The following is a 25,967-nucleotide window of genomic DNA, read 5'->3' as shown; positions in this document are numbered from 1 at the left end:
CTGTCAGGGCACACCCAGCTGTGGACACGGCTCTACCCAGGATGGGCCCACACCTGCCCCAGGAGGATGGCACCTGGCCCTATGCCCTGCCCCAGCTCTAGGGCCTTGCTGGGGCAATGGCTTTCACCCGACAGAGAGCAAAGGGTTCTTTCCTGGCTCACATTTACTTAGATTGGATTAACAGGAGAACTTCCTGGAGGTTATTGACCTTAGGGTCCCAACACCTGGAGTCTTTGACCCTGGATGGCCTGGGTTAGATTTCAGCGAAAGATTGAGCCTAAAACTCGTGACAGACTGCACCCCACATCCCTCGTCTGCCGTGCCTCCCGCTCTTGTTCCTTCCTCTTTGCTCCACGCCTTCCTTCCCGCCGCCTGGCCACATGAATGGCTCAGGGCCACTTGCCACCCTGTAGAGAACCAGCGCCCTTTATCTGCAGTCTTGGGCCACAGGGAGCCCCTTGTCCAGGGCCCTGCTACCCTCCAGAGCTAGAGGGTTGGGCTTCCCTTGGCCCTCACAGAGCAGCAGAGCAGGGCCTCCGTGGGGCCTGACCCTTGGGCATCCAGGCTGCTTTGTAGGACGGGAAGACTGAGAAGTCCAGGGCTTTCCCACCTGGAGCATGTGCAGGCCAGCCTCACCTTGTTCCACCCTGGGCTGACGTTCTTATCTACAAAGCCCGCTTCCGGGCTGGGTTACCCGCTTCTAATACTGTGTACTGCGCCAGCAGTTCATGCCCAGAGGAAATTGAAAAGCCCCCTGCCCTTTTCCTCCCCCTCCTCTTTCTCTGTTGTCCTCCCTGTGTTTTGATGCTTCCCCCACCCCCTGCCATTTCTCATTTTCCCTTCCTACACCATTTGGGGTACCCACGTGGGTGACAGCCGCTCTCTCTGCCCACAGGTCCTTGGGAACCCTATGGCCAATGCCAACAACCCCATGAATCCAGGCGGCAACCCCATGGCGTCGGGCATGACCACCAGCAACCCCGGCCTCAACTCCCCACAATTCGCTGGGCAGCAGCAGCAGTTCTCAGCCAAGGCTGGCCCCACTCAGCCCTACATCCAGCAGAGCATGTACGGCCGGCCCAACTACCCCGGCAGCGGGGGCTTCGGGGCCAGGTGAGCAGGGCCAGCCTGCAGGTCCCATGCGGCGCAGCTGGGTGGCGTTCTGAGGGCCATCAGCCCTTGGGGTTGAAGGACAACCTTCTCATTCCCCCAATGATGCTGCTCTGCGTCGCACCTTTACAAGTTGGGAGACACCGAGAGAGCTGGGGTGCAGGAGGGTCCGCTCTGCCGTGCTGCTTGTGGAGGCGGAAGTGTGCAGGGACTGGAGTCCCGCGGCTCAGGAGTAAGGGAGGGAGACAGCAAGGAACCGCAGGAAGCACTCCGGGGACGTGGGGTGGGGCAGAGGCCCCAGTCCTCCCCTCACTGTCCATCCTGCCCTGTCCAGGATTGCCCTGTGGACTCACCCCCCCAGGTCCCCAGGGCTGACTGCAGCCCTTCCAGGTACAGTGGGGCTTCCTGGTGAAACATAGCTGCATCCCCATCCTGCCACCCCTGCTGGGGGCCATGGGCCAGTGGCTCAGGTTCTCTGAGACTCGATGTCCTCCTCCAGGAAATGGGCTCACTGCGGTGGCCGAGAGTGCCATGACCTAGGGTGTAGGAGCCAGCACCCACTAGGACCTAGAGGGGGCTCCAGGCACACAGCAACTTGGTGGTTGCCAAATGGCTGAGGGACTGACAACCCACAGGAGGCCCCTGGCCCTGCTGGGCTGTGAGTCTAGACCTCCCTGCTCCATGAGCTGTGGGCAGGAGGGCCTGGAATGGCCCAACCTCTCTCTCCCCACCCAAGGCTGGTCGTGGGTTCATCTTTAGGCTCAGGCAACATCTAACTCACCCTTCTTTTCTCCCTCACAGTTACCCTGGGGGTCCAAATGCCCCTGCAGGCATGGGTGTCCCTCCACACACCAGGCCACCCGCTGACTTCACTCAGCCAGCAGCTGCCGCTGCAGCAGCTGCAGTGGCGGCGGCAGCAGCCACGGCCACAGCCACAGCTACGGCCACCGTGGCAGCCTTGCAAGAAACACAGAATAAGGATATAAACCAGTATGGACCGGTAAGGGCCACACTAGTCCTGGCCCACTCAGCAGACGGCCCCGGGGATCGGAGTTGGGCCGTCCGTGTCTGTGTGCTGGGAGGAGCGGATGGCGTCAGGGTGCATTTAGGTTTTCCTAGAAGCACAGGGAGGGGTTATGTGTTGAGGTGTGGGTGTGTCAGTGTGAATGAGTGTGGTGGGGGTGTTTGGGAGCTTGTGTTGGTTTTGCGTGTTACCTGTATGTCTCTGTATGGGGAAAGATGCTCCATATTGCAGTCTGGCCCCCACTTAACCCAAGAGCAGGCTGTGTCTAAAGCAGCCTCGATGCCAGTCTGTGCCCTGATGTCCTCTGAAGACTGGGGCTCCGCTAGTTGTCTCGTTTGTGGATTTTGCCCAGGTCCCAGCTCTGACCTTCAGAAGGATGGGATGGGGTGTGAGGAGACGGGGAGCCCTCACAGAAATGCAGGATGGGTGTGGAGGTTGGGGATTTAAGTTTGGGGACAGCAGGGCAGGTGGGCAGAGATAGGCAGAGCTGAGTCCACCTCAGACTTGATGGATAGAGGGTGTGTATCTATTGGCTGAGAAACAAGTGCGGGGCCAGGGCTTCCAGGAAAGGGGCTCTTGCCTCCATCCTCATCCACCTCCATCCTCCCATGCCCCTCCCCACCCCTGCACCCCCTTCCCTGTTCCCTGCCTGCCTCCCTGGAAATGCCGCCTGTGCATTGGAGTGACTGCGCCCCACCCTTTAACCCCCCTCGGGCTGCATCTTCCCTGTGCGGCCTGCAGAGGGCAGCCGTGAGCCCAGGCGGCCGGTGGTCCTTTGGAGCCTGGTCTCCAGCTGCAGCCGCACAGGAAAGAGCCCCAGCTCCAGTCCTGAGCCCCCACTTCCCCCACCCCTCCTTCCCTGCACTTTCAATGCATGTGGCATTTTATTCTTTTTTTTTTTCTTCTTCTCCCGTTGAAGGTCTGTTCCTCTTTCCAGATGGGTCCCACCCAGGCGTATAACAGCCAATTCATGAACCAGCCCGGGCCTCGGGGGCCTGCCTCCATGGGGGGCAGCATGAACCCCGCAAGCATGGCGGCTGGCATGACACCCTCGGGGATGAGCGGCCCTCCCATGGGCATGAACCAGCCCCGGCCGCCCGGCATCAGCCCCTTTGGCACACACGGGCAGCGGATGCCCCAGCAGACGTACCCGGGCCCCCGGCCCCAGTCCCTTCCCATTCAGAGCATAAAGAGGCCATACCCTGGAGAGGTGAGTTTGGCAGCAGGCAGATGGCGGGCAGCGTGGGTAGTGGGGAGGACCTGGGACTTGAAGACACGGGTGCTGTGGGCAGTACCTTGAAAAGGGCGTGGACTGACCCTCAGGAAGCCTGAACCAAAAGGCAGAGTCTTAGGAGCCGGGTGCTTCTGAGTTCAAGGTCAGCACTGGCATGTCCCATCGAGAAGACCTTGAGCAAGCCATGTCTTCTCCTGGAATCTCCATTTATTTCTTTCATGACCATCCAGCCCGTGTCATGGGGCTGCCTGGAAGTCTTGAATGAGGGGATGTACCTGGAGCTCCTCGCCCTGGGGCTGGCATGAGCAGGCACTTAGCAAGCAGTGAGCGCCCTTAGGACTCTCTTCTGTCTTAGCGCAGACAGTAGCTGGGCGACTTAGGCTAAGGAACTAAGATCTTGGGTCCACATTCCTCACACCCACGTGAGGGCATCTCACCCGAGAGAGAGAGGAGACAAAACCCTGTGGTGATCTGAAGGCCCTGCATCTCAGAGAAGTGACTGAAAGGCAGGCAGCATGTTCCTGGGGCTCTGCCAGGGGCGAGGCTGCCTATCAGGCTATCCGGCCCGCTCAGCCACAGGATTGGGGAAGACCAAGGGAAGCAAACCCACACCTCCTGTCCTCCAGGAGCCAGGACTTCAGCCGGAAGGATGAGGTCTAAGCCGGAAGCCACAAAGGAATGATGCACGATGGGGTGTTTGGAACTCAGTGTGAGGTCTGAAGAAGAACTTCCTGGAGCAGGCATCACAGGGCCTTCAGAGAGCACTCAGAAAATAGGTTGGCAGTGAGTGGCCTATGTGGGTACCTAGGTAAAGGTTTAGTTCACCTGCAGAAGACACAGATGCTTCTCGGGAGGCCCACCTTGATTCCTCACCTGGATAGAGCCCATCCCAAGCATCTCCCAGTGTCTTCTTGCACATCTCCTCAGATTGGCTCCTCCCCCTCTCAGAACTGTGCCTCCTGCTTGGGCTGACCATGCGGTTAGAGCCCAAAGACCTCGAGTTCATCGAAGGTCTGTGTGCTTCCCCTCGGCATCCACCGCTCCCTTGGTCTAGAAGATGGCTTGGCCACTGATGGAGGTGCCCTGGGTCCAAGACAGGAGAGGTCAGGGTCAAACAAGGTCAAGCCCAGACCTTCTCCAGGGTGGCCCCAGCTCAGGGAGAAGCCGGAGAAGGATGGCAGCTCCTGAGGCCCTGGCTGTCCTTGGGGATGGGAGGGGCCCTTGACCTGTGCATCTCACTCCCATACAGTCCCCATACGAGTTCAGGGCCTTCTCAGCCCCCTCTGTGCTCAGAAGCCCAGCGTCCCCACTGGCTGGGCTGGGAGTGCATCTGTAGGTCCAGCCTCGGGACTGCAGGCACCCAAGGAGGTGACCCCAGAAGAGGCAGCAGAATACCCAGCATCAGCCTGGTGTCAGCCCTGCTTCTGTAGGTTGTTGGCTCCCCACCTCTTGCCTGCCACAGCAGGGCACACCAAAGGCTCTCTATCTTTACTAAGTCATCTCCTGTGAACTGCTGATGCTACCCAGCTACACAGTTCCTGATACTGGGCTGTGACACCAGGGGCCACAGCCTACACAGCTTTAGCCTGTCTTGGAATCTCTAAGTACATACACTCTCATAGAACCTCTCAGGCTGTTGGAACCCTGGGGCAGGGGCTGGGGGCAGTCCCCTGGTCCCACACAGGACTCTGCTGGTGGACAGTCTCAGCTTCCAGTTCCTGTCCTGCAGTGATGTGACAGAAATCCCACCATAACACAGAGCAGCTGCCGCATGGCAGTAATGAGAGCTGCACCGAGTTCTTTACTGCTGATGCAAAGCTGGCTCTCCTCCGCTGCTTACTCTCTGCCCTTCTTTCATGTATTGAGCAAGTATTAATTGCTGGCCTATTCGCTGCCAGACACTGGGACATAGCCATCTCCTGCACCTCTGAGCCGAGAGGGCAGTAGAGACAGCAAATAGACAAGGAGTTTCAACAGACAGGGAAGCAGCACCAACTCTGCAGGATGGAATGACGTGGGGTGCCCCAGGGTCACCTGATCTTACGAATGAGGAGGCAACTGGAGGGTGGGGAGTGGCTCTCCCAGGACAGTGATCCTGCCCCTCCCAGGAACGGTTGCCTTCCCCACGAGGGGTTGTCTTGTCCCTTCACCAGCCTGGTTCTCCCAACCTCTGCATGGACGACCCAGAACTCAACATAAGTGTGTTCTACTCAGTGTGGGGTAGGGGGACAGAGCCTCCCAGATTCAGGGGCTCACCTTTACAGATCTGCCTCCTGTTGTCTGTCACAAACCAAGCACCAGGAGAAACCCAAAGGGGACTTTGGAATCAAGTGCCCTCCTGATGGTGTGAACAAGAGGCTCTGGAAGTACCCGGGGCCGTGGGGCTTCCCGAAAGACAGCTTCTAGGGGAGGCCCTTGAGAAGACAGGCCAGCTGTTACGTCCCTGCATGTCAGAGCAGAAAGGGGTCCCAGGCATCATCTGGTTGAGCTGTTCCTCTTTGCAGGCGGGGTGGATGTTTTGTGGGTAGCAGCCATCAGGGGCAGAGGAGAGGAGAGGAGGCGGCCCCAGCATCGGTGGGCAGCTTGGCTTCCAGACACTGATGACCTTTCCCTGCTCCTTTCTCTGCCACCACAGCCTAACTATGGAAACCAGCAATACGGACCAAACAGCCAGTTCCCCACCCAGCCAGGCCAGTACCCTACCCCCAACCCCCCGCGGCCGCTCACGTCTCCCAACTACCCCGGGCAGCGGATGCCCAGCCAGCCGAGCACTGGGCAGTACCCGCCCCCCACGGTCAACATGGGGCAGTATTATAAGGTGAGTCCCACTGCCCTACGGGCCCCTTCCCTCCTCACCAGCTCAGCTCCCTTCCCCCACCTGCGTCATCCTGGCCCCGGGCACCCCCTGAGGTCACCAGGGGGCAGGCGGAGATTTCTGGATGTGACCTCGTATGCTCCGAGCTATGCATGTGGTGACCAAAATGACAGACTGGCTTTTCTTGGTTCCTGTTCTCACGGGGCTCAGACGATGGTTTTCCTTCTCCTTTTACTATTTATAGTGCATGTAAGATAATAACAATGAAGGAAATATATTTTTTTTTAAGAAAAAGCACCCGCTCAAATATATTTACATTCGATTATTCTATGCACATGGGCACCAACAATGTTATATGGTTCTTATTACGGTTGTAATTTTGAACCTGTTTCTCTCACTTGACACAGTGTGTTACTTATTGCTATAGTCCCAGTGGTTGTCACTTTTAATGGCTACCTAACATTCTACTGAGAACCATACGGCATTTTATCCTTTCTGTTGGACGTGTGGGGATTTTTCTGCGGTTTCACTTTTGAAATAGTACTATAATATTTTCATGCACGTAACTCTTTCCTTCTTTGGGATTACTGTAAAGTACATTCTCAGGAGCGAGGAAGACTCTGGAAATAATTTACACCTATTTGCTCATGAATCATGCCAACTTACATGACCACCCACCACTTGGCTTACGCGGGCTTACTATTTTTACCCCAACTTCAGCACGTTAGGTGTTGCTATTTCTAGAAACTCGCTAAATTGGTAGCGATGGGTAGAGAGAGGCAAAACATTGACCACGGCAGTGAGCTGCTCTGCCCCCACCCGGCCCCCCACCCCAGCACTGGGTGGGCCTCTTCACCATCCGCTGTCCTTCTGGAAGATTTTCATTTCAGGAGGGAGAGAGGGTTTCTGGTAGATTTTCTGCCTTCCATTCATGGCTTTGTTTATCTTGCTTTACCAGCCAGAGCAGTTTAATGGACAAAATAACACCTTCTCTGGAAGCAGCTACAGCAACTACAGCCAAGGGAACGTCAATAGGGTATGTTTCAGTCTCCATCTCGGGAATTATAACCCATATGCACTGTTAGAGGGGGCCTCACTGTTTCTGCCCCAGTCTTTCTGGACATTAGTAGGCCCATCTGCTCCAAGCCACAGAGATGCTTGGAGAATCCACAGTTCAGATGGGTGGGATGGGAATGAGTGTGGAACTGACCAGCCCTGGAAAAAAGTGATGTGGGGACTAAGAGACTAAGGGAAGGGGCTCTTGGAGATGCTTCGCGCCTGACTCCATCCAGGGACCCCAGTGTGGTGGGAGGGGGATGAAGGACGTGGCCTACAAAAATGCTGTGGGCAGCAGGAGACCTGGAACTGTTTCTAGCTTTCTTCTTCTCCCCAGACTATATTAGGCAAGTCCTCCATCGCCCTGAGCCTGTGTCCTCGCTGGTCAAATGGGCTGGGGACCCTACAGTCTTTCGATGTCGTGACCCAAGTGAAGGGTGGTGATGCCCTTCCAGACCCACCTGTCTTCCTATGGGAGCAGAGGCCTGAGTGCGCCCAGAGTGGAGGAAGGGGTTTCCCTGCGGGGCGGGGGGGTGTCTCTCCCCTTGGGGGAGCCAGGGCCGCAGCCCTGGGATGCTAGGGTGGGCGGGGTCTGTGTCCAGAGGCAGGGCTCCTCCTTCCTTATTTCTTAAACCCGTAACCTATCTATGGTCTCTCTTTCCTTCCAGCCTCCCAGGCCAGTTCCTGTGGCAAACTACCCCCACTCACCTGTTCCAGGGAACCCCACGCCCCCCATGACCCCCGGAAGCAGCATCCCCCCATACCTGTCGCCCAGCCAAGACGTTAAGCCACCCTTCCCGCCTGACATAAAGCCAAATATGAGCGCTCTGCCGCCGCCCCCAGGTGAGCGCCCGCCCTCTCCTTCACGTCCTCCCTTCCTCTGTCCAGACACCTCCACATGCCCCGACTCCCCTTCCCTCAGAGTACACCAGGAGTCAGGGGACTTGGAAGTCTGGCTGCTGGCCTGTGTGGGCTGGGCGTGTGAAGAGTGGAGGGTGTGAGAGCAGACCTCCTTCCCCCTGCCTGAGCAGTGGGAGGCTGGGAGGCAAAGTGGCTCTCAGCTGTGCAAAAGGACTGGGAGAAGTCTTCAGGGCTTCCAGGGCAGACCGCAGGTGGGACAAGAACAGGATACGTGGGACTTGGGATGCAGGGATGCTCAGGATGGGGTCCAGTGAACCGGAAGATGCCAGGAGCTGTCTGGTGTGCCCGGCTGCTGTGGCCCTGTTCACACACACACGCGGGGCATGCAGCCTAGGGCGCATGTCAGGTGCCACGGCGGCCAGGGCGATGCGGCTCACCGGCTCCTCCCCTGTGCAGCCAACCACAATGACGAGCTGCGGCTCACGTTCCCCGTGCGGGACGGCGTGGTGCTGGAGCCCTTCCGCCTGGAGCACAACCTGGCTGTCAGCAACCACGTCTTTCACCTGCGGCCCACGGTCCACCAGACGCTGATGTGGAGGTGAGTGTAAGCGTGCGGCACGGCCCACGCCAGGGGGAGGCGGCCTCGCCTGGGAGAGGTGGTAGCAGCATCTGTTGGACACCGTCACCCGTTCAGCATCGCTGACTGGGCCCTGCTGCGTGCAAGGCCTTGGGGTTGTCACAGGAAACCTGCAGGTGCCTGGAGGCAGACAGAGCTGCCCTGGCCTCGGGGCCCGAGCGTGGGGGTCAGCTGTCACTCAGCCCGGCCCTCAGCAAGTGCTCAAGGGCAAGTTCCCAGTGGAAACGGTGGCTAGCTGAGACCTAAAGGCTGAGAAGCAGGATATTCCAGCAGGGACTCTAAGCTGGCCCCTGACCGTGGCTCATGGGGCCAGAGCCAGGAATATAGACAGGTGCCGGAGCAGGGCTGGGTCCTTCCTGAACCAGGCGAGCAGCTGGCCACTGGACGGGGCTGCTGCTCAAACATCCAGCACTGGAGCGTCAGGTCTAGAGGCCCCCTGCTAGCCCGGGCTCTGTGTTCTGAGCCTCCTATACCTGATCTCCTTTGATCTTATGAGCGGGCATTGCTTGCCCCATTGACAGTGAGGAAACTGAGGCCAGGGAAGTGGTTAGCTTGGGTGAGTCCGCACAGGGAGCAAGAAGCAGAACTGGGAGTTGGGCTCAGACCTCTTAGACACCAGAACCCATTGGTGTCTCCACCCTCGGTCCCTTCTCTGCCAGGACTCAGCTGCCCGCTGAGCACCTTGAGGGCATGAGATGTGTCTGAGCTGAGCGGCTGCCTGTACACACACACCTGTGTACACACAGCTGTGCACACGCAGCTGGCCCATTGCCTTGATCAGGCTGATCGGGCTGCAGAGCAGGCCTGAGACAGCCAGGGTGAGCATAAGGGCTCGGGAGCACACTCAGGCAGGAGAGACGCCCGTGCAGGGGCCTTGCTCACCCACCCCTCCTTACCCGTGCATACCCTCACCCGAGACCTCCTGTGCCCTGGCTACTGCCCCTGCTCGCCTTTCACGCATGTGTGGTCCCTGCTGGGTTTGTGGGGATTCTTTCAGGGCTGTGTCCTTGGGGCCCACCATGGAGGGGAATGCGGGGACTGAACCAGACACGGCCCTGGCCTGGGATGCTTCTTCCACAGGAGCCTAGAACATAATCAGTCTTCCAGCTGGTCTCGTTGAGTTAGTGTCCTTTCTGTCTCTGTCCTTACGTGCAGGGGGCTGGGAGACAGTGGCCAGAGCCGTGGGGCTATGGTTAAACAGTGTGTGGGAGTCCTGGGGGAACTGGGGTTGTTGCAATGGGTTTTGATGGGGTTGGGGGGCCTGGGCAGTGGGAATGTCCAGGGTGAGAGAGAAGAGAGGAGGCGGTCAGAGGAGACTTTATGGCTGAAGACAGAGTCCTGGGCGACTTGACGGGGGCTGTGATGAGGCCGAGGTGTGTGGCCCCGCCAGGCATCCTGGAAGCCCCGGGCAGCCCCCTAGCAGAGCCGCCCTGAGCCTCAGCCCCACCCCCAGGTCTGACCTGGAGCTGCAGTTCAAGTGCTACCACCATGAGGACCGGCAGATGAACACCAACTGGCCGGCCTCAGTGCAGGTCAGCGTGAACGCCACGCCCCTCACCATCGAGCGCGGGGACAACAAGACATCCCACAAGCCGCTGCACCTCAAGCACGTGTGCCAGCCAGGCCGCAACACCATCCAGATCACCGTTACCGCCTGCTGCTGCGTGAGTGTGCCGGGGGTGGGGGGTGGGGGACCCTCAGCGCCCCGTGGGGTCAGCCATGGCCTGGGGTCCCCCTCCCCACAGCTCCAGGAGTGATCTTTTAGAAGTACCCCAGAAATGTGCCATTGTCCTTGCCCCCCACCCCCCGGGACTGTGGGATGAAATTCAGGCCATCATGCTCTGGCCTTCTCCCCTCTTGCACTACAGCCTTGCACCACTTCCTCCCGGAGCTCTTGGACACCACCTGCCCCCATGCCCACCACCTTCTTCCACTGGGGAAGTTCTGTGTCTCCCTCAAAGCTAGGCTGCATTCATGCCTCGTTTGCAAGAAATTTTTATATTCTAATCATCTTTTTCCCTCAGACCCAACTCCACCAAGTCTGGAGTTAACTACCCTCCCTTGATCACCCAGCAGTGCTAGCTCAGAACTCTGTGTGTGTGTGTGTGTGTGTGTGTGTGTCTCCTGACCTGTGACTCACTGATCTGGGACCACGTCTGAGCCATGCTTCTCTCCCCCAGGATCAGGGTCTGGTACTCAGGGCTTGCTTGGGAATTGCAGTTTACCTGCCCGTGCCTGCTGGCCTCCCCTGGAGGAGAAAGAGCTCTGATCCAGCCCTCATGAGGGTTGGGGCTTCAAGACCACCCAGAGATAGGGGTCACAGGACTAGGGATGCTGTCAGAGTGAGGAGCTTGTGGGGGCTTGTTGGAGTGGACAGTCCTGGAAGGCTTCCTGGAGGAGTGAAGACAGCATCCTCTGGTGGGAAGGGTGGAGTAGGCATGATGGCGAACAGCAGGGTGCAAGGGTAGGAAGTGTTTGGCTCCAATCCTGATGCCTTGTGTCCTGTGACTTCCTTTGGTGGGGGCGGGGGCTGGGGGTTGCTATTTGAGCATCAGAGTCAGCTTTGGTGGAGACCCACTGTCCCTGGGGAGTGACCCCTCTCTAGGTCCCCAGATCACAGGTCCCAAGACACATCCTGGTCCTTTAGGGCTCTCCCAGGTCCCAGGGACCCTCTCCTAGCAGGGCATCACTGTGGATGTGGGGCCCTTTGCTGTGTTTAGCCTCTGGCACACAGTGAGTGGGCATGGGGGCCACATGGCAGGGTCCGAGTCTCTGCTTTTTCTTGGCAGTCCCACCTCTTTGTGCTGCAGCTGGTCCACCGGCCCTCTGTGCGCTCCGTGCTGCAAGGCCTGCTCAAGAAGCGACTCCTGCCTGCGGAGCACTGTATCACGAAAAGTGAGTGGGGGCTCAGGGCTGGAACCAGACCCCAGTCTCTCCGCATGCACTGTCCCTCAAGCCTGACACCACTGGGCCCTGAGGGTCCCCAGCACCAGCCCCTCCGCCTTCCCCTCCAGTGCCCCTCCTCGGGCTGTGGGGACAATCAGATGAGTACACGGTGCTGTTATCACAGGAGATGAGGCAGATTAAACCAAGATACCGTGGTGTAGGTAGTCCGGACAGGCTCCCTGGAGGTGATCACCTGGAAGGATGGGAGGAACTGGAGAAGAGGGTTCTTCATTGTGGGGGAAGCACAGAGGTCAGTTGCAGACTGGACTTCTTACCTCAACAGCCCAGGCCTAACTTGAGAGGGAGGGACTTGGCTCCGAGTCCCAGGTGCAGACACTTGGGGTCGGGGGCACCATGCAGGCAGTGGGAAGTATTCCTACACCCTCTTCAAATGTGCTTCTTCGTATGCTGAGCCCTAGAATCCTGCCAGGCCATTTCCACACTCGGAGAACTAAGTGCAGAAGTGCCTGTGGGGCTCTCCCACTGACCCAGAAAATCAGTGAAGTGCCAGACTGTTTTTGCAGGTTTTGCAGAAAGTCCTGCCTTCCTACTGAAGACACAGGGCATGAACTGCAGAGACTGGGGGGCTGACGACATGGCACCTCCAGGGACACTTCACACTTTTCACCCGAAGAGTGTCATTCCAGAGTATTGGGCATCCCCGGGCCCCCAGCGTGCCGATCTCGCTTTCACCCAGGCCAAGGTGCCCTGCACCAGTTTTTGAGACCTCCCAGTGTTAGGGAGAACCAGGGTGTGCATCAGCCACTTGAGGGAGTGGGGGAAGTACAGGACAGCCTTGCCCTTCTTATCCACTTCTGCCTCCACCCTACAGTCAAGCGGAATTTCAGCAGTGTGGCGGCCTCATCAGGCAACACGACCCTCAATGGGGAGGATGGCGTGGAGCAGACAGCCATCAAGGTGTCTCTGAAGTGCCCCATCACGTTCCGGCGCATCCAGCTGCCTGCTCGAGGCCATGATTGCAAGCATGTCCAGGTGAGCGGTCCTGGGAGGAGCCTCCTGCAACCTGGCTGGGATGGTGATGGGGCAGGCGCAGGCAGCAGGGCTGTCTCCAACCCTGGAAGGATGCCATGGCCATTAGCAGCTGATCTCACTCACTCATTCCTGACATCATTTATCCTTCAAGCAACTTCTCTGTGTACTCAGAGCTAGGTCCATCTGGTTTGTGAATCGTCAACGAGCTGTTGAAGTGTCAGGACTTAACTTCTCTGGATTTGAGGAAGTCTCATGAGGTTTTCGGAGAAGGCAATGGCACCCCACTCCAGTACTCTTGCCTGGAAAATCCCATGGACGGAGGAGCCTAGAAGGCTGCAGTCCATGGGGTCGCTGAGGGTCAGACAGGACTGAGCGACTTCACTTTGAGTTTTCACTTTCATGCATTGGAGAAGGAAATGGCAACCCACTCCAGTGTTCTTGCCTGGAGAATCCCAGGAACTGGGGAGCCTAGTTGGCTGCCGTCTATGGGGTCACACAGAGTCAGACACGACTGAAGTGACTTAGCAGCAGCAGCAGCAGGAGGTTCTATTGAGCAGTTAGGATGGATGTAAACCTCACTGGTGGGACCTGCTTCTTCCCTATGCACCAAGAGACGTGAACAGTACAGAAGATGAAGTAGTAACAAGGTTAGAAATAAGAGGATGGAGCCCCCACCCCCAAAATGAAAGTGCTGGGGACTTGGAATTCAGGCTTCATTGGTTATGCACCATCATAGCAATTCATTCTTCCCCTCGAAGCCTCAGTACCTCCTCTGGGCCATGGGGACAGTTTCCTTGTCCAACTTACAGAACTCTTTGGATCTGACAGATAATGACAATCGTCATGATGTCTATAAATGGGAGAGGTAGCCACTCACTTCTTTTTGTTTCCTCTCTCAGAAGGAGCGAGAAAGAATTAAAGAGACCTCTTCTGGAGCCCCAGAGGGCTCCAGAACTGGATTTAGACAGTCCCAGCCCTGGCAGATGTCAAAAGCCAGCTGGAAATACTGCCCTTTTGGCCTATGGCTGATGTGAGCCTGAGAGCAGGGGCATCTCTGCCCGGCTCGTCTTGAGGCCTTGCCCTGAGCACGTGCTCAGGAAGTGGCCGTGGGTTGAGTGCCTGGTCACAGTTTGGGTGGCTAAACACAGGCAGCCCTAGAGGGTGAGACGCATTGGGTGGGAGCTACCCTGGGGCCAGGCCAGCCACACCCTCAGCCCTCACCCTCTCACAACAGGCCCCAAGGGCTTCATAGTGGGTCAGGAGCCCCCCTCCATCAAAAGCTCTTTCCTTGGGAAAACGGGGGCAGGGGACGTCTGGTTGTCTAATTTGTTTCATACATGCTGATGAACCAGATGGGGTGTGTCCTCCCTGCGTGGGCTCGGCCAGTGAGAGGGGCAGGATTGGTGAGGGGCGGCTGCAGGGGAAAGCTGCTCGGAGGCTATGGGTCATCTGGTGCACAGGGCTGGTATGAGGAGGGCCGGGCACAGCGTTGCAGGGACTTGGTGTGGCCCATAGGCTGTATGCACAGCAGAAAATAGGCAAGATTATCACTCCACCCAGCCCCCCAGCCCTGGGTCTCTCCATCACCTGTCTCCCTCCCTGGTGGGACATCTTCATGAGGGTCCCAGAGGCAGTTCGGGTTGCATGTAAGTGGTTTCTGAGGGCCCTGGGCTCATCTGTCTTTGTCTCTCGGCCTCTGCAGTGCTTTGATTTGGAGTCATACCTGCAGCTGAACTGCGAGAGAGGGACCTGGAGGTGTCCTGTGTGCAAGTAAGTGACACCTGCCTCAGCATAAGCACAGTCACCTGGCTGTGGGAGGAGTTCTGGGCCTGTTCTATGGGATCCAGCCACCTCCCACCTGCCCTAAATGCATAGCAGAGGGGCTCAGATTACAGGGGCAGTGCATAGTCCCCTTGTACCAAGCTGTTGCAAAGCTGCCCTCTCCTGTTGGTGCCCCAGTAGTAACCAGAGGCAGGCGCCGAGTCTCTTGGACACAGTGGGGAGGAGCGGGCTATGTCTCCACGCCTTAGGATTCAGGAGCCAAACCCAAGCCCTGCCTCTCTTCTTTTCCAGTAAAACCGCTCTGCTGGAGGGCCTGGAAGTGGATCAGTACATGTGGGGCATCCTGAATGCCATCCAACAGTAAGTAGGCCTCTCCATGTGGGGAAGGGGTGGGGGGGGCAGCAAGAATGCGGGCCCTGATGGTATGAGGTGAGCATACATGGTTGCCCCTGATAATTTATCCCCCACTGGGCCGGCAGACCATTTTCCCACATTCCTCACCTCTCTGCAAATTTAAGGACTTGTTTACCTAGGGGCAAATGAACTTTCCAGAAAGGACTACGCTCAGTCAGAGCAGGAAGCTGACAATGCCTGCAGTGGTGGCCATGCCGGGAGTACAGGCTTTGGGGCCAGCTGCACAGCCACTTGCTTTTCCTAGCCTCAGTCTCCCCTTCTCTCCAACGATGTAAAAGTCTCCCATACCTCTGTTGTAGGCAGAGTGTGATGGGCATGGGGGCAGAGGGAGCCTGGATGAGAGCATCACAAAGTCTGTTCAAGCTGGAGGCTCTTGTGTCTACAACCTGGTACCCAGGACCCCAGCTCTGCCCCTTTGTTCCCCCAGCTCCGAGTTTGAAGAGGTCACCATCGACCCCACGTGCAGCTGGCGGCCAGTGCCCATCAAGTCGGACCTACACATTAAAGATGACCCTGATGGCATCCCCTCCAAGAGGTTCAAGACCATGAGTCCCAGCCAGATGATCATGCCCAATGTCATGGAGATGATCGCCGCCCTGGGCCCCGGCCCGTCCCCCTATCCACTCCCGCCTCCGCCTGGGAGCACCAACTCCAACGACTACAGCAGCCAAGGTGGGTGACGGCCGATGAGGAGGGAGGGAGAAGCCACGGCAGGGGCCCAGGATTTCTGGGGTGATGGTGGCAGGTGCAAGGAAGCTGTAGTGTGAAGAGGCAGAGGTAACTTGCCCCCGGAAACACCGCACCGCTGGCCTTGGGTGCAGTGCCATCCTTCCCTCTCCGTCCCACTGCTTGGTTCCGTCCAGCCCTGCGGGTTGGTACCCAGTTGGGAAGGCATGCATGAGATGCTGCCCCGTGAGCCAGCCTCCTGCCCCTCGCACCCCACCCTGCTCAGCCTCCTCTCCTGACTCCTGGAGCTCCCGGGCCGGCAGCTGCCGATCTCAGGGGCTTCCGAGCTCCTTTGCTTGAGACGCTGCCACCACCTGCCCCTTGAGTTCTGGCCCTTCCCCAGGCCCCCTGTGTTCCTTCCGATGGTCTGCATATTGGCCCTGTCCCTGTGACTCTGCCACCCTCTGAGAGACAAGAGTCCAGGAGCCTGGAGCACCAGCCTTCAGCCGCCGAGGTCACCGTCACTGTCCCTCACTGTCTCTGCCACCCAGACCCAGCTGCACTGCACTGCCCTCGGTTCCCAGAGAGCACCCTCCCTGCCCCCCAGAAGGCTGGGGATGGCAGCACCCCACGGAATCCCTGCCCTCAGGTCCCCGGGGCTCCAGAGTGATCAGATTCCCAGAGAGGTTAGCCTACCTAGCCAGAGTCCCGCAGCGTACTGAGGGGCCCAGCTTTCCAGCGTGCTGATCCTCTGAGCTCTCGCCACCAGCACACGGTGAAGGGAGCAGCGGCTTGGGGGCCAGATAGCTGACTTCTCAGGGTGGACTCTCAAATCTAACATGGCTTCCTTTTTTACTGGGCAGATTCTGGCCACCTGCTCTGGGCCTGGGTCGTACCAGTGATGAAGGGAAGGCATGTGGTGGCTGCAGGGGAGCAGGTCTGGGGGCTAGCTCAGCAGATCCTGTAGAGAGTTCAGACTTGGGCCTCATTCTAGGACCCTCTGCCAACAGGAGTCCCACCCACCCCGTCCCCCTACGCTGGCCCTGCTTGTAGCTGTAAACCAGCAGACACCTGGGGGTGCGAAGGACCACAGGAGAAGGGCACCCTGGGCCCCACCATACAGCCTGGAGGTCTGAGCTGCCAGAGCCGACCCTAGCCCTGCAGGGGGTTAGGCCTGGGTTCTTCGTTTCCACACTCTGATTCCCTGGGCAGGGGGTGGGGGGGCATTTTCCCTCTGGATGACACCCCTCCCCATCTGGTTCCATCTCCAGGAAACAACTACCAAGGCCATGGCAACTTTGACTTCCCCCACGGGAACCCCGGCGGGACGTCCATGAACGACTTCATGCATGGGCCCCCCCAGCTCTCCCACCCCCCGGACATGCCCAACAACATGGCCACCCTCGAGAAGCCCCTCAGTCACCCCATGCAGGAGACTGTGAGTACCTGTTCCTCGCCCTTGACCCTCCACCTCCCCGGTGCCCCCAGCCCCGGTGTGGGGCTGTTTGGGACAGAGGGCTCCCCTGGACCTTTCTGATGTTTGCCTGGTTCCCTCCCAGGCAAAGGAGAGGGTGGAGAGTTGAGTCTGGGGACTCAGGAGGGAGTGGGGGGCCTAACTGAGGCTGGGTCATGGCTCAACAGCATCCCTGGATTTGGCTGTTTCACCCAGGACATCAGGTTCTCAGATGGGGGAAACTTCAGGCTCTTACCTGCACATACATACTGCATATACATGCACACGTGCGGATGCCTACACACACCCCGCACGCAGGCCCACACACTGCCGTACACATGGCACACATCTTACACATGCACACGCACACACACAGACATGCCGTCCCCTCTTACACACACTTACACTGACTTATCATAGCTCCATCCAGCCATCTAGAATTTTGTCCCAAACCCAATCACTTTACTCCCTGAGAGTCTGATTACCTCCTTCTTCAAAAAGAAAAGTGAGGACATCTACTTATCCCAAGAGGATTCACTTCTCATCCTGTTTCACATATTAACACACACTCTATTGCTGAGAAAGCTCCTTTGGGTGAGGTGCCCTGTGCTGTCCCTTCTCTTCCTGTGGCCCCAACAGCAGTGGTGGGAGGTCTGACCACCCCCCAGGTCCTCATCTAGGCGGCGATAGATGATCCCACTTGGTCTAGTGGGCATTCTCTGAGCCTGACCTCCCAGCTGTGCCTTGTATCAGTTGCAAGCAAGACAGACGCAGGCCCCGTGCTCATGGAGCAGAAGTTCTGGTGGTGCCTGGATGGAGGAAACACAGTTGGTGTTTTGGGAGAGCTGAGGCCCAGGCACTGAAGACTGAGGCCTCCGTTATTCTTTGTGTCTCTCATCTTAGCTAAGGGGCAGTCACGGAGGGCCTGTCAGTAGGTCCTGGGTCACAGTTGCCAGAGGGAAGGGGCCAGGGGGTCTCGTCAGCGCCCAGCGGTGGGGTTGGGCCTGTACCCAAAGGCACCTCTCCAGGCTCTCCATGCTCCACGGTGTGGCCTCGAAGGAAGGGGCTTCTGGATTGTACTGTGTTCCCCACACTTGACATGGAATTGGCTCTGCCACTGGGCCAGGAGATTGTCCTGTACACCAGAGACACTAATTCTCAGCCAGACCGACTATTAACCAGGACTCTGAGTAAGGGGCGCTGTAGCAGCTTGCCCACAGGAACCCAGAATGCCACATCAGAAACAGCTGCTTTCACAGGCCTTTGGCCATGTTTTTGTAAGTTACTTTTTGCCCTGTGGGGCTTCTGATTTCTGGGAGCCTTTCTCCTGGCCCCCTTCCCTAGCCCTGCTCCCCAGGATCTCAGCATTCCATGCCCAGGAGTCACCCAGATCACCCCCTGACCCCATATTCACATGGCACCTTCTGAGTCCTCACAATTCCCAACACTCGAACATGGCAACGGGGGCAGTGTTTCCTTCCTCTGTCCAACAAGACTCTCTCCTACCTTGTCAGTTCTGCTGCCTGGGGTCTTTGCAGAGGGACCTAAGCCTGTGAGTTGACTCCACAGCCCCCCAGGATGCTTCTCAAATATGCACCATCGTCGCCCGTTTCTGGGCTTGTGTTAGATGGTGACTAGACCCAGAAGTACAGATGCACAAGGTGATGGGGTGCAATCACAAGGCGACCAACCCCCCACACCTGCCCAAGCAGAGCAGCCTCGCCCGGCTGAGCGCGAGGCCAGAAGGATTCACAGTGCACGGTGGGAGGGCCCCAAGCAGGCGCTCGTTCACCCAAGGGCTCTCCTGTGCCAAGTGGGAGGTTGATGGGTGTGTCGGCAGCACCAGAGAGCACCCGCCCCTCCAGGCTCCGAGATAATTCCAGCAAGATGTCAGGGCCAAACAGGGCAGCTGTGTCAGCAGATCCAGGGGACTGTCTGTCTAGGGCTGGGCTGCTCCAGGTGTGTGGAGCCCCCTCCTGCCCCCCGCTTCCCAGAGCAGTCACTGTGGAGCACCGCAGGCGTGGGGAGGAGTCACAGGCTGGCCTCACACTGACAGCCGTGGTGGCCGTCCCTCCAGCCCCTCCTGGTCCTTCTTCGTCTGCATCCCACACATGTTCCCCCAGGGTCACCAGCCTTAAGGTCATGTGGACATCGCCTGTTCTCAGGGCTCCGGGCTGTAGGGGCAGTGCTTGCAGGGGGCCACCTGAACTGTGGGCAGAGGCCGGCCCACAGCAAGGCCCGGAAAACAACTTTTAGGAGAAACAGGAAGAGGAACTTGGTTCTCTGGAGATCGGGACGGTGTGGCTGCTGTTTGCAAACCCACGAAGGAAGTGTCAATATTTCTGTGTGGCCCAGAAGACGGGGTGGGGAGGAGGGTAATGAAAGACCACAGAGACAAGTGGCCACCTGGCTGCCCATTCCAAGTGAGCAAGCAGCCTGGCCCATCAGGGAGCTCCCTGCACTAGCAGAGTGTGACGGGCGTTGGGGCCGTCGCTTGGGGAATGCCGGAGACGGGGCCAGGACCTGGACTCAGCCTTTCACTCTGAGAATCTGAGCTCTGCAGGCAGGACTGCTTGAGGCAGCAAACAGACCAACAGGGGAAGTGTAACTCTCACTCACTCACGCCTGTGTCCCTGCCCGCCCACAGCCCCTGTGCACGTGGGGCGGGGGGTGGGTCCTTAGGTTGTCTATGAGAGAAGCATGTTGTGGATGCCCCGGTGGGCGGCCAGCAGGCAGGATTCGGAAGCCCCGGGTCTGCTCGTTTTCCATGGGCTCAATTACACCCTACCTGGGGCAGCAGGCAGAGCTCGCACCGGAGCCTGTGCGCCCAGCATCACCCCCAGCCCAGGGCCCACGTCGGGGCGCAGACCCCCACCCCGAGCTGCACGCCTGCCCCATGCTGTCGTCCATGTCTGCTCTTCGCCAGCCCAGCGCGGGCCTGCAGCACGCCGCCAGCAGCGCTCCTGCCCACCTCCCTGCCCCCTGGACACGTGCCCATTTCGCTTCTCCATCCTGCCCTTGCTGTTGTTCATTGTGCTGGTGTCCGGGCCAGGGAGGCAGAGGGGCTCCCAGGGGCCTGCCTGGACCCCGAGGTCTCAGTGTCTCCGCTCATCTCAGAGCCCTTGGCCGCCTCTCTCCTGGCCCCACGTGGCCTCAGCCTCCCTGACAGGCGGTTTCGGGGGGAGGATTTTTGTTTGTTTGTTTCTCTGCAGAGGGGAAAAAAAAAAAAAAGCATTCAGCTTTGTAGAGGGGTGGCTTTGTTTTGGGGGTTTGTTATTTTCCTGGTTTGGTTTGGTTTTCATTTCTCCAGGCGTCTCGTCGCTGTATCTTGTCACCTCACCTCTCTTTTTCCTGCTCTCTCCTCCTCCACAGATGCCACACGCTGGCAGTTCTGACCAGCCCCATCCCTCCATACAACAAGGTTTGCACGTCCCACACCCCAGCAGCCAGTCAGGGCCTCCATTACATCACAGTGGGGCTCCTCCTCCTCCTTCCCAGCCTCCCCGGCAACCGCCACAGGCCGCTCCCGGCAACCATCCACACAGCGACCTGACCTTTAACCCCTCCTCAGCCTTAGAGGGTCAGGCCGGAGCGCAGGGAGCATCTGACATGCCGGAGCCTTCGCTGGATGTAAGTTGGGGTCGCCACATGCCTTGGCCTGGGGCTAGGCCTGGCGCCGGGACCTGTCCGAGAGCAGGGGCGGGTGTTGAGGGCCCGAGGCCCGGGGTGGAGGAGGCCTAGCTGTGAGGAGGGGTGGGCGGCCGGAGGGTGGGCCCCGCCAACCTGCCTCCCCTGGCTCCAGGACCAGGGAACCCCACAGCGGCCAGCCCCCTCCCCCTCGCTGCTGGCCCCGCCCCCCGTCCCCTTGGCCACAGTCCCACAGGCCAGCCCTGCCCCGCCTCGCCCAGGCCCCTGTAGAGTCCCTCTGGGCTGGTCCTGGAGGCAGCCCGAGAGGGTCCCCACCCGTACCCCCCTTCCCCTTCCCCCACATCGGCTTGCCATCTCCGCGTCTGCCACACTTTCTGGCCCCGCGGCACGGGCGGGGCTGGAGGGACAGGGTCTGTCCGTCTGTCGCTGGTGTATGTCTGTCTGCAGTTTCTAGTCTGTGTGTCGCCCATGCCCTGTGCTTCTGCTCGCTCCATCGCTCACTGTGAGAGGCCCCGGGTCACACTGCGGGTGGTGGTGACTGAGGTGGGAGTGGGAAGCTGAGATTTAGGGATCACCACCCTCTCACCCCCCCACGTTGAGAACTGAATGATCTGGAAGGTGGGGCGGGGGGACACTGGGTGATGGGTGCTGGGTAGCTGGGCAGGGCTGCAGGGAGAGGGACACAGCACTTGCCCCTCCCATCCCTCATCCCTAGACTCTAGAATCACAGACAGGAGGCCCGCCCTCTCCTCCATCACTCCTTTCCCTCAGGCCCCAGCCCCAGCAGGAGTCACCCTTGATCTCTGTAGTGGATGGGGCTCACTCGGCTTTTTGGCCATCTTGAGTTCTTGTCTGACTCTCCTCCCCAGACCAGGCCAGGGAAGGTGCTTGTAGATTGATGAGGGTTCCCCTGTGAAATCAGAAGATTCCAAGGACCTCGCAGGAGAGGGTAGTGTTGGTCTGCCAGCCAGCCACGGGCTCAGCAAGGAGCCAGGAGTTCTTGGGTGAGGTGTGGGGTGGTGGGATCCAAAGAGATCACCCAGCCTTACGTGCAAAGCCACTTGGTTTTCCTGGGAGGCCCAAGGGACCCCCAGTTGCTGTGGCAAGTATGAGGATTACTCTGTTCATTGAGGAGCCTCCCAGCTGGTGGACTGAGGGCCCCACCGTCCAGACTTGAAGTGAGCACGGTGTGCCCCAGACCAGCATGGTGGCCTGGGTGCATCTGGGGACCATGAGCACTGAGTTTCCCCTGTTTGGGCCAGGACCCCAGGAGGCAGGTCGAGGGCAAGTGAACAGGCCGGGGGGTGCCCTGCCTTCCTCGCCTTGGGCTGGCCCAGCCCTCGGCCGACACCTCAACTGGGCTTCTGTACTTCTCTTCCAGCTCCTTCCAGAACTCACAAACCCTGACGAGCTCCTCTCGTATCTGGATCCCCCTGACCTGCCGAGCAATAGTAACGATGACCTCCTGTCTCTCTTTGAGAACAACTGAAGCCCACCCCTGCATCGGGGCCACCCCTCCCCACTCGGCCTCCTTCCCCGTCTGCCCCACACACTTCCCCGCTGGGAGCCCGAGCCCTCGGACCGCCCCTTCTGCGGCCTTCAGAGCCAAGGGGCAGGAGGGTGCGCTGTGAAGGCGGTGCGGGTCTGGAGCCCACGCCCAGAGCAGGCCCTGAGGATGACCCTCGAGATGGGGCAACAGCCCAGGGAGGGGGCACACGCTGATGGCGGCTTCCAGACGACCCTCCAGTGCCCCCCAGATTCTTCCAGTTTGTAAACTGTAACCCAGCTTCCCTGCTTCCTGGCCCAGAGCCATCTCCAAGTGACTGTGACCCTGAGAGAGAGCCCCCCAGACCCTGGCGGCCCCAAGCCTTGGAGGAGCAGCGGCGGTCGGCAGCAGTGAGAACGGCCTGCCCACCACCACCACCACCACCACCACCCACAGAAAAGCACAAACCTCTGGGCAAGAGAACTCTCAGGGGCCAAGGTTATCGCTTTGACCCCAGACCTCTTAAGCCAGGATACCCTATGAACAGTCTCAGAAGCAGAGAAAAAAGACAAGATTCTGTGTTTGGGAGAGGGAGAGCCATTCACCCTCTTGCTCGGGGATGGGTGGAAAAAGGGAGTCAGGGCCTCTCAAAGCCAGGATGGCCCTAGAACCACTGACTCAGGCCAGGGTCCAGCCTTGGGGGGACGGGGGTGCAGAGAAGGAACCCAGCTGAAATTATTGTGCCCTTAGTTGGAGGGAGGGGGGGCCACCAGTCAAAGTTGGAGTCCAATAGAATCAGCAACTTACAGTTTTGCTCCAAGCCTCTCCTTTTTTTTAAACGACCGCAACAAAGCTACGAAGTCACTTGGAGAAGAGGAACATTGGACTTGGACAGCAAGTGAACCATTTCTCCCCATGTGTTCTGCTTCCTTCCTCTGCTCCCCCGCCCCAGCCCCTCTGAGACTGTTACGTGGGATGCCCATGTCCCTCTGTCCCAGTGCCCGTGTCCGCCCGGACGGCAGGGTTGGTGGTGGAAAGGCAGGGCATGCAAGGGCTCAGCAGCAGGAACCCCGGGCATCGCTCCCTCTCCGGCTCCTCTGCCTGTCTGGTCTGTGCTCCAGGCTGCCCCGGGCTCCAGCCCAGCCCATCGCCGTGTGTGCCGGGATCAAGCATCGCATGGTGTTTCTGTGGCTGTCTCAGCCCCAGCTCTTGGCCGCCAGCCTCTCCCTCGCTTCGTGTCCCTCTGCTCTTGCAAGCTCACCCCACACTCCTGCTCCAGCAGAAGCAGCCTCTGGTCTACCCTCCGTGCTTTGCTCCATCCCGCCAACCGCTCGCTCTCACAGTGCCCCGGGTAGCTTTCTGTGCGTCCGTTTTGTTCCAGGCTCCCCTGTGCTCCCCGAGCCACGTGGGCTGTGATGTTGGGCGGTTGGGTCGCTTGGGTCACCTCTGTAAATTTGTCGTGCCCCTCCCCTGCTGCTGCCCGGGACCTTCACTCGCTCCCCCGTTCACTGTCTGTGTTTTCAGTCTCTGTCTCCCCCTCTGTTGGCCGGGGGACACCCAGCACTCCTCTGGATTTGACCGGAACGTTGGCCCCAGCTGTTGACTTCCGGTCACTGAACCAGGTGGCCCGGCACAAAGTTTTCTGTAGGAAAGCTGCCATCGTCCCTCCCCCACCCCTTTCCTTTGTCCCGTTGTTGAGGTTTTTTCAAACAGCGTGGTGTTCCGTATGCAAATCAATTATTTTAAGAATTGCTTTTGTAAATATCTTTGTGAATATTTTAGTATTGTCTTTGATAATATTCAACATTTTCATGACCTGGTTATAGCCTTTGCTGGTGTTTTTAAAATACCTTGACTCAACGACAAAGACCGAGTCCCTTTTTTAAAAAAAAAAAACAACAAACAAAAACAAAAAAGCAACCAGGGCCATTTGTACAGATGAAGGGATGAAAAGCATGGGTGGCTGTACCGTGAGTTAGACGAAGACCAGGCCACCCGCTGTTGGGAGCCATCCCCAGTTGGCTGGTGGGGACACGTGCGGCCATCTCCGACCAGTGACCCTTAGCCCCAGCTGTGTCAGGCCATCTGGGGATGCCCCACCCCAGACAGACCTATAGATGCCTTCCTTAGAATTTCCCGCTTCCTGCCTTGCAAGACTGTCTCGAAAAGGCCTGGGTGTGTTCTTGTTATCAGGGTGTCCCCACTCTGCTCACCAACTTACCCACAGCTTTCTAGCACAGAGGGTCTATCTACTGCCCACAACCCAGGCTCTGGGCACCTCCCTCATCCGTCTCTGAGTAAGCCGTGGGCTCAGCACCCTGAGGTGGATTTCCTGGGTCCCCTCTCAAGCAAGCCTCCACCAGCAAGTTCAGCAGAGAGCTTTCCAGACCTGCGGTGCCTGCATCCTGCACTCTGGGCACACACTCTTCCAGAGCGATTTTGGAGCCGGGTTGGTGGGGTAGGGGTAGGGGGGTAGGCATCAAGGTGTCCGGGGCTGGAACAAGCCCTAGTTGGTGACACATTCAGGTGACGACGGCTTCCCCAAGCAAGAGCGGTTCTGAACTCCGGGGAGATGCTTCCCTGACCCTTTTGGATGACTACTTGGAGCCATACGTAACCTCAGCAAAAACGATGCCTCAGCAAGCCACGTCTCCATGACAAGCATCCACCCAGGCCACAGGCACGCTGCTGCCTCCACTCCACGGAATGGACAGGGCGCCAGCAGGCAGGCAGGAAGGCCCAAGTACAAGCAATCACCCCGTCTTCTTGGTTTGAAGCTTTACCCACGGATCATATTCCTGTAGCCATTTTTATTTTTTAAGGAACTAATACTTTCTCCCTAATGGAAGCCCTGAGCCCCCAGAGAGCTCCACGCCTGCTCCCTCGGCCTCACCCAACCAGACAGGGCGACGCAGGCAGCAGCCACTCAAGGGACATGTGTACATATGTAAATGAGAAATAGAGACATGTTAACAGATGCATTCATTTCCCTCGGAATGTGTATTGTTCTTATTTTACGGAACAAAACAAAAAGGCTTGGAACTCCATCTTAATGTGGGAAAAAAAAACTAGATCCTGTCTGTTAGCGTCTGTGAGGTCTCTCCGCATCTGTCTCATCATGTAATATACTCTGACTCTGTGTGGAAAGGAATTTTTTTGTTCCGTTTTTGTTTTTATTTTACCTACATGTACTATTTAGCTTCAGTGTACTAGTCCCACCACCTGTGTGTTTTTAGGGTGCTATGGAAATAATGAAAAGAAACGGGGATTTCAGAAGAAAATTGTAACCAAATTCATCCTTTGTATAATTTTTGATATCATGATCGCAGGTGATTGACACACACACATGAACACACACCCACCGTGCAGCCTGAAGTAACCCCCACAGCGACGTCATCGTCTTTGTACATCTCTGTACAATGCAATCATTTCATACTTTAAACTGGTCAGAAAACTAATTGTGATTTCTAGTCTTGCAAAACTGTATGTAGTTAGATGATGTGACAGCCTCTAATATTTATCTAATAAATATGTATTCAGATGAAACCTGTATATTAGGTGTTCATGTGGTTATTTTGTATTTAAAGATCAAATTATTTGACTATTGCTAGACATTTCTATACTCTGTTGTAACACTGAGGTATCTCATTTGCCCATGTTAATTTTTTTTCTAAATAAATGGACAAAAACGAAGGTTTGGCGAACTAGCGATTTTGTGAATGGTAGGGAGTGGTTTGGGTGTTTGCTGGTTTTGCTTTATCAACCGCCACCCCTGCCCGATCACCCTGCAAAACAAAACAAACAAAACTATGCAGACAGGTGTTAAGTCGGAGGAGCCCCTG

At 57.9% G+C, this 25,967-nt stretch overlaps 1 protein-coding gene across 7 annotated transcripts in view; it reads left to right on the top strand.

Annotated features, from left to right (window-relative positions):
• ZMIZ1 (zinc finger MIZ-type containing 1) overlaps positions 1-25,677 on the top strand; it is a 150,905-nt gene extending 125,228 nt beyond the window's left edge. For 3 of the 7 annotated variants that reach the window (XM_070364787.1, XM_070364793.1, XM_070364792.1), the window contains 17 exons: positions 896-1,113; positions 1,912-2,110; positions 3,054-3,344; positions 6,004-6,186; positions 7,142-7,219; positions 7,908-8,082; positions 8,557-8,698; positions 10,191-10,401; positions 11,527-11,632; positions 12,516-12,676; positions 14,379-14,446; positions 14,750-14,818; positions 15,300-15,544; positions 16,549-16,668; positions 16,810-16,976; positions 20,364-20,621; positions 22,021-25,677. In XM_070364787.1, the coding sequence (XP_070220888.1) occupies positions 896-1,113; positions 1,912-2,110; positions 3,054-3,344; positions 6,004-6,186; positions 7,142-7,219; positions 7,908-8,082; positions 8,557-8,698; positions 10,191-10,401; positions 11,527-11,632; positions 12,516-12,676; positions 14,379-14,446; positions 14,750-14,818; positions 15,300-15,544; positions 16,549-16,668; positions 16,810-16,976; positions 20,364-20,621; positions 22,021-22,128 (2,799 nt within the window). In that variant the 3' untranslated portion in view covers positions 22,129-25,677. The remainder of the gene's footprint in view (positions 1-895; positions 1,114-1,911; positions 2,111-3,053; positions 3,345-6,003; positions 6,187-7,141; positions 7,220-7,907; positions 8,083-8,556; positions 8,699-10,190; positions 10,402-11,526; positions 11,633-12,515; positions 12,677-14,378; positions 14,447-14,749; positions 14,819-15,299; positions 15,545-16,548; positions 16,669-16,809; positions 16,977-20,363; positions 20,622-22,020) is intronic. The other 4 variants (XM_070364788.1, XM_070364790.1, XM_070364789.1 and 1 more) reach the window with 4 other exon arrangements.
• The last annotated feature ends 290 nt before the right edge of the window (positions 25,678-25,967 follow it).

Source organism: Bos mutus, chromosome 28 (genome assembly GCF_027580195.1).
Source record: "Bos mutus isolate GX-2022 chromosome 28, NWIPB_WYAK_1.1, whole genome shotgun sequence".
Classification (NCBI taxonomy): Eukaryota; Metazoa; Chordata; class Mammalia; order Artiodactyla; family Bovidae; genus Bos; species Bos mutus.
Note: the sequence above shows the minus strand (reverse complement) of the source record. Positions and strands in the feature narration are given on the sequence as shown.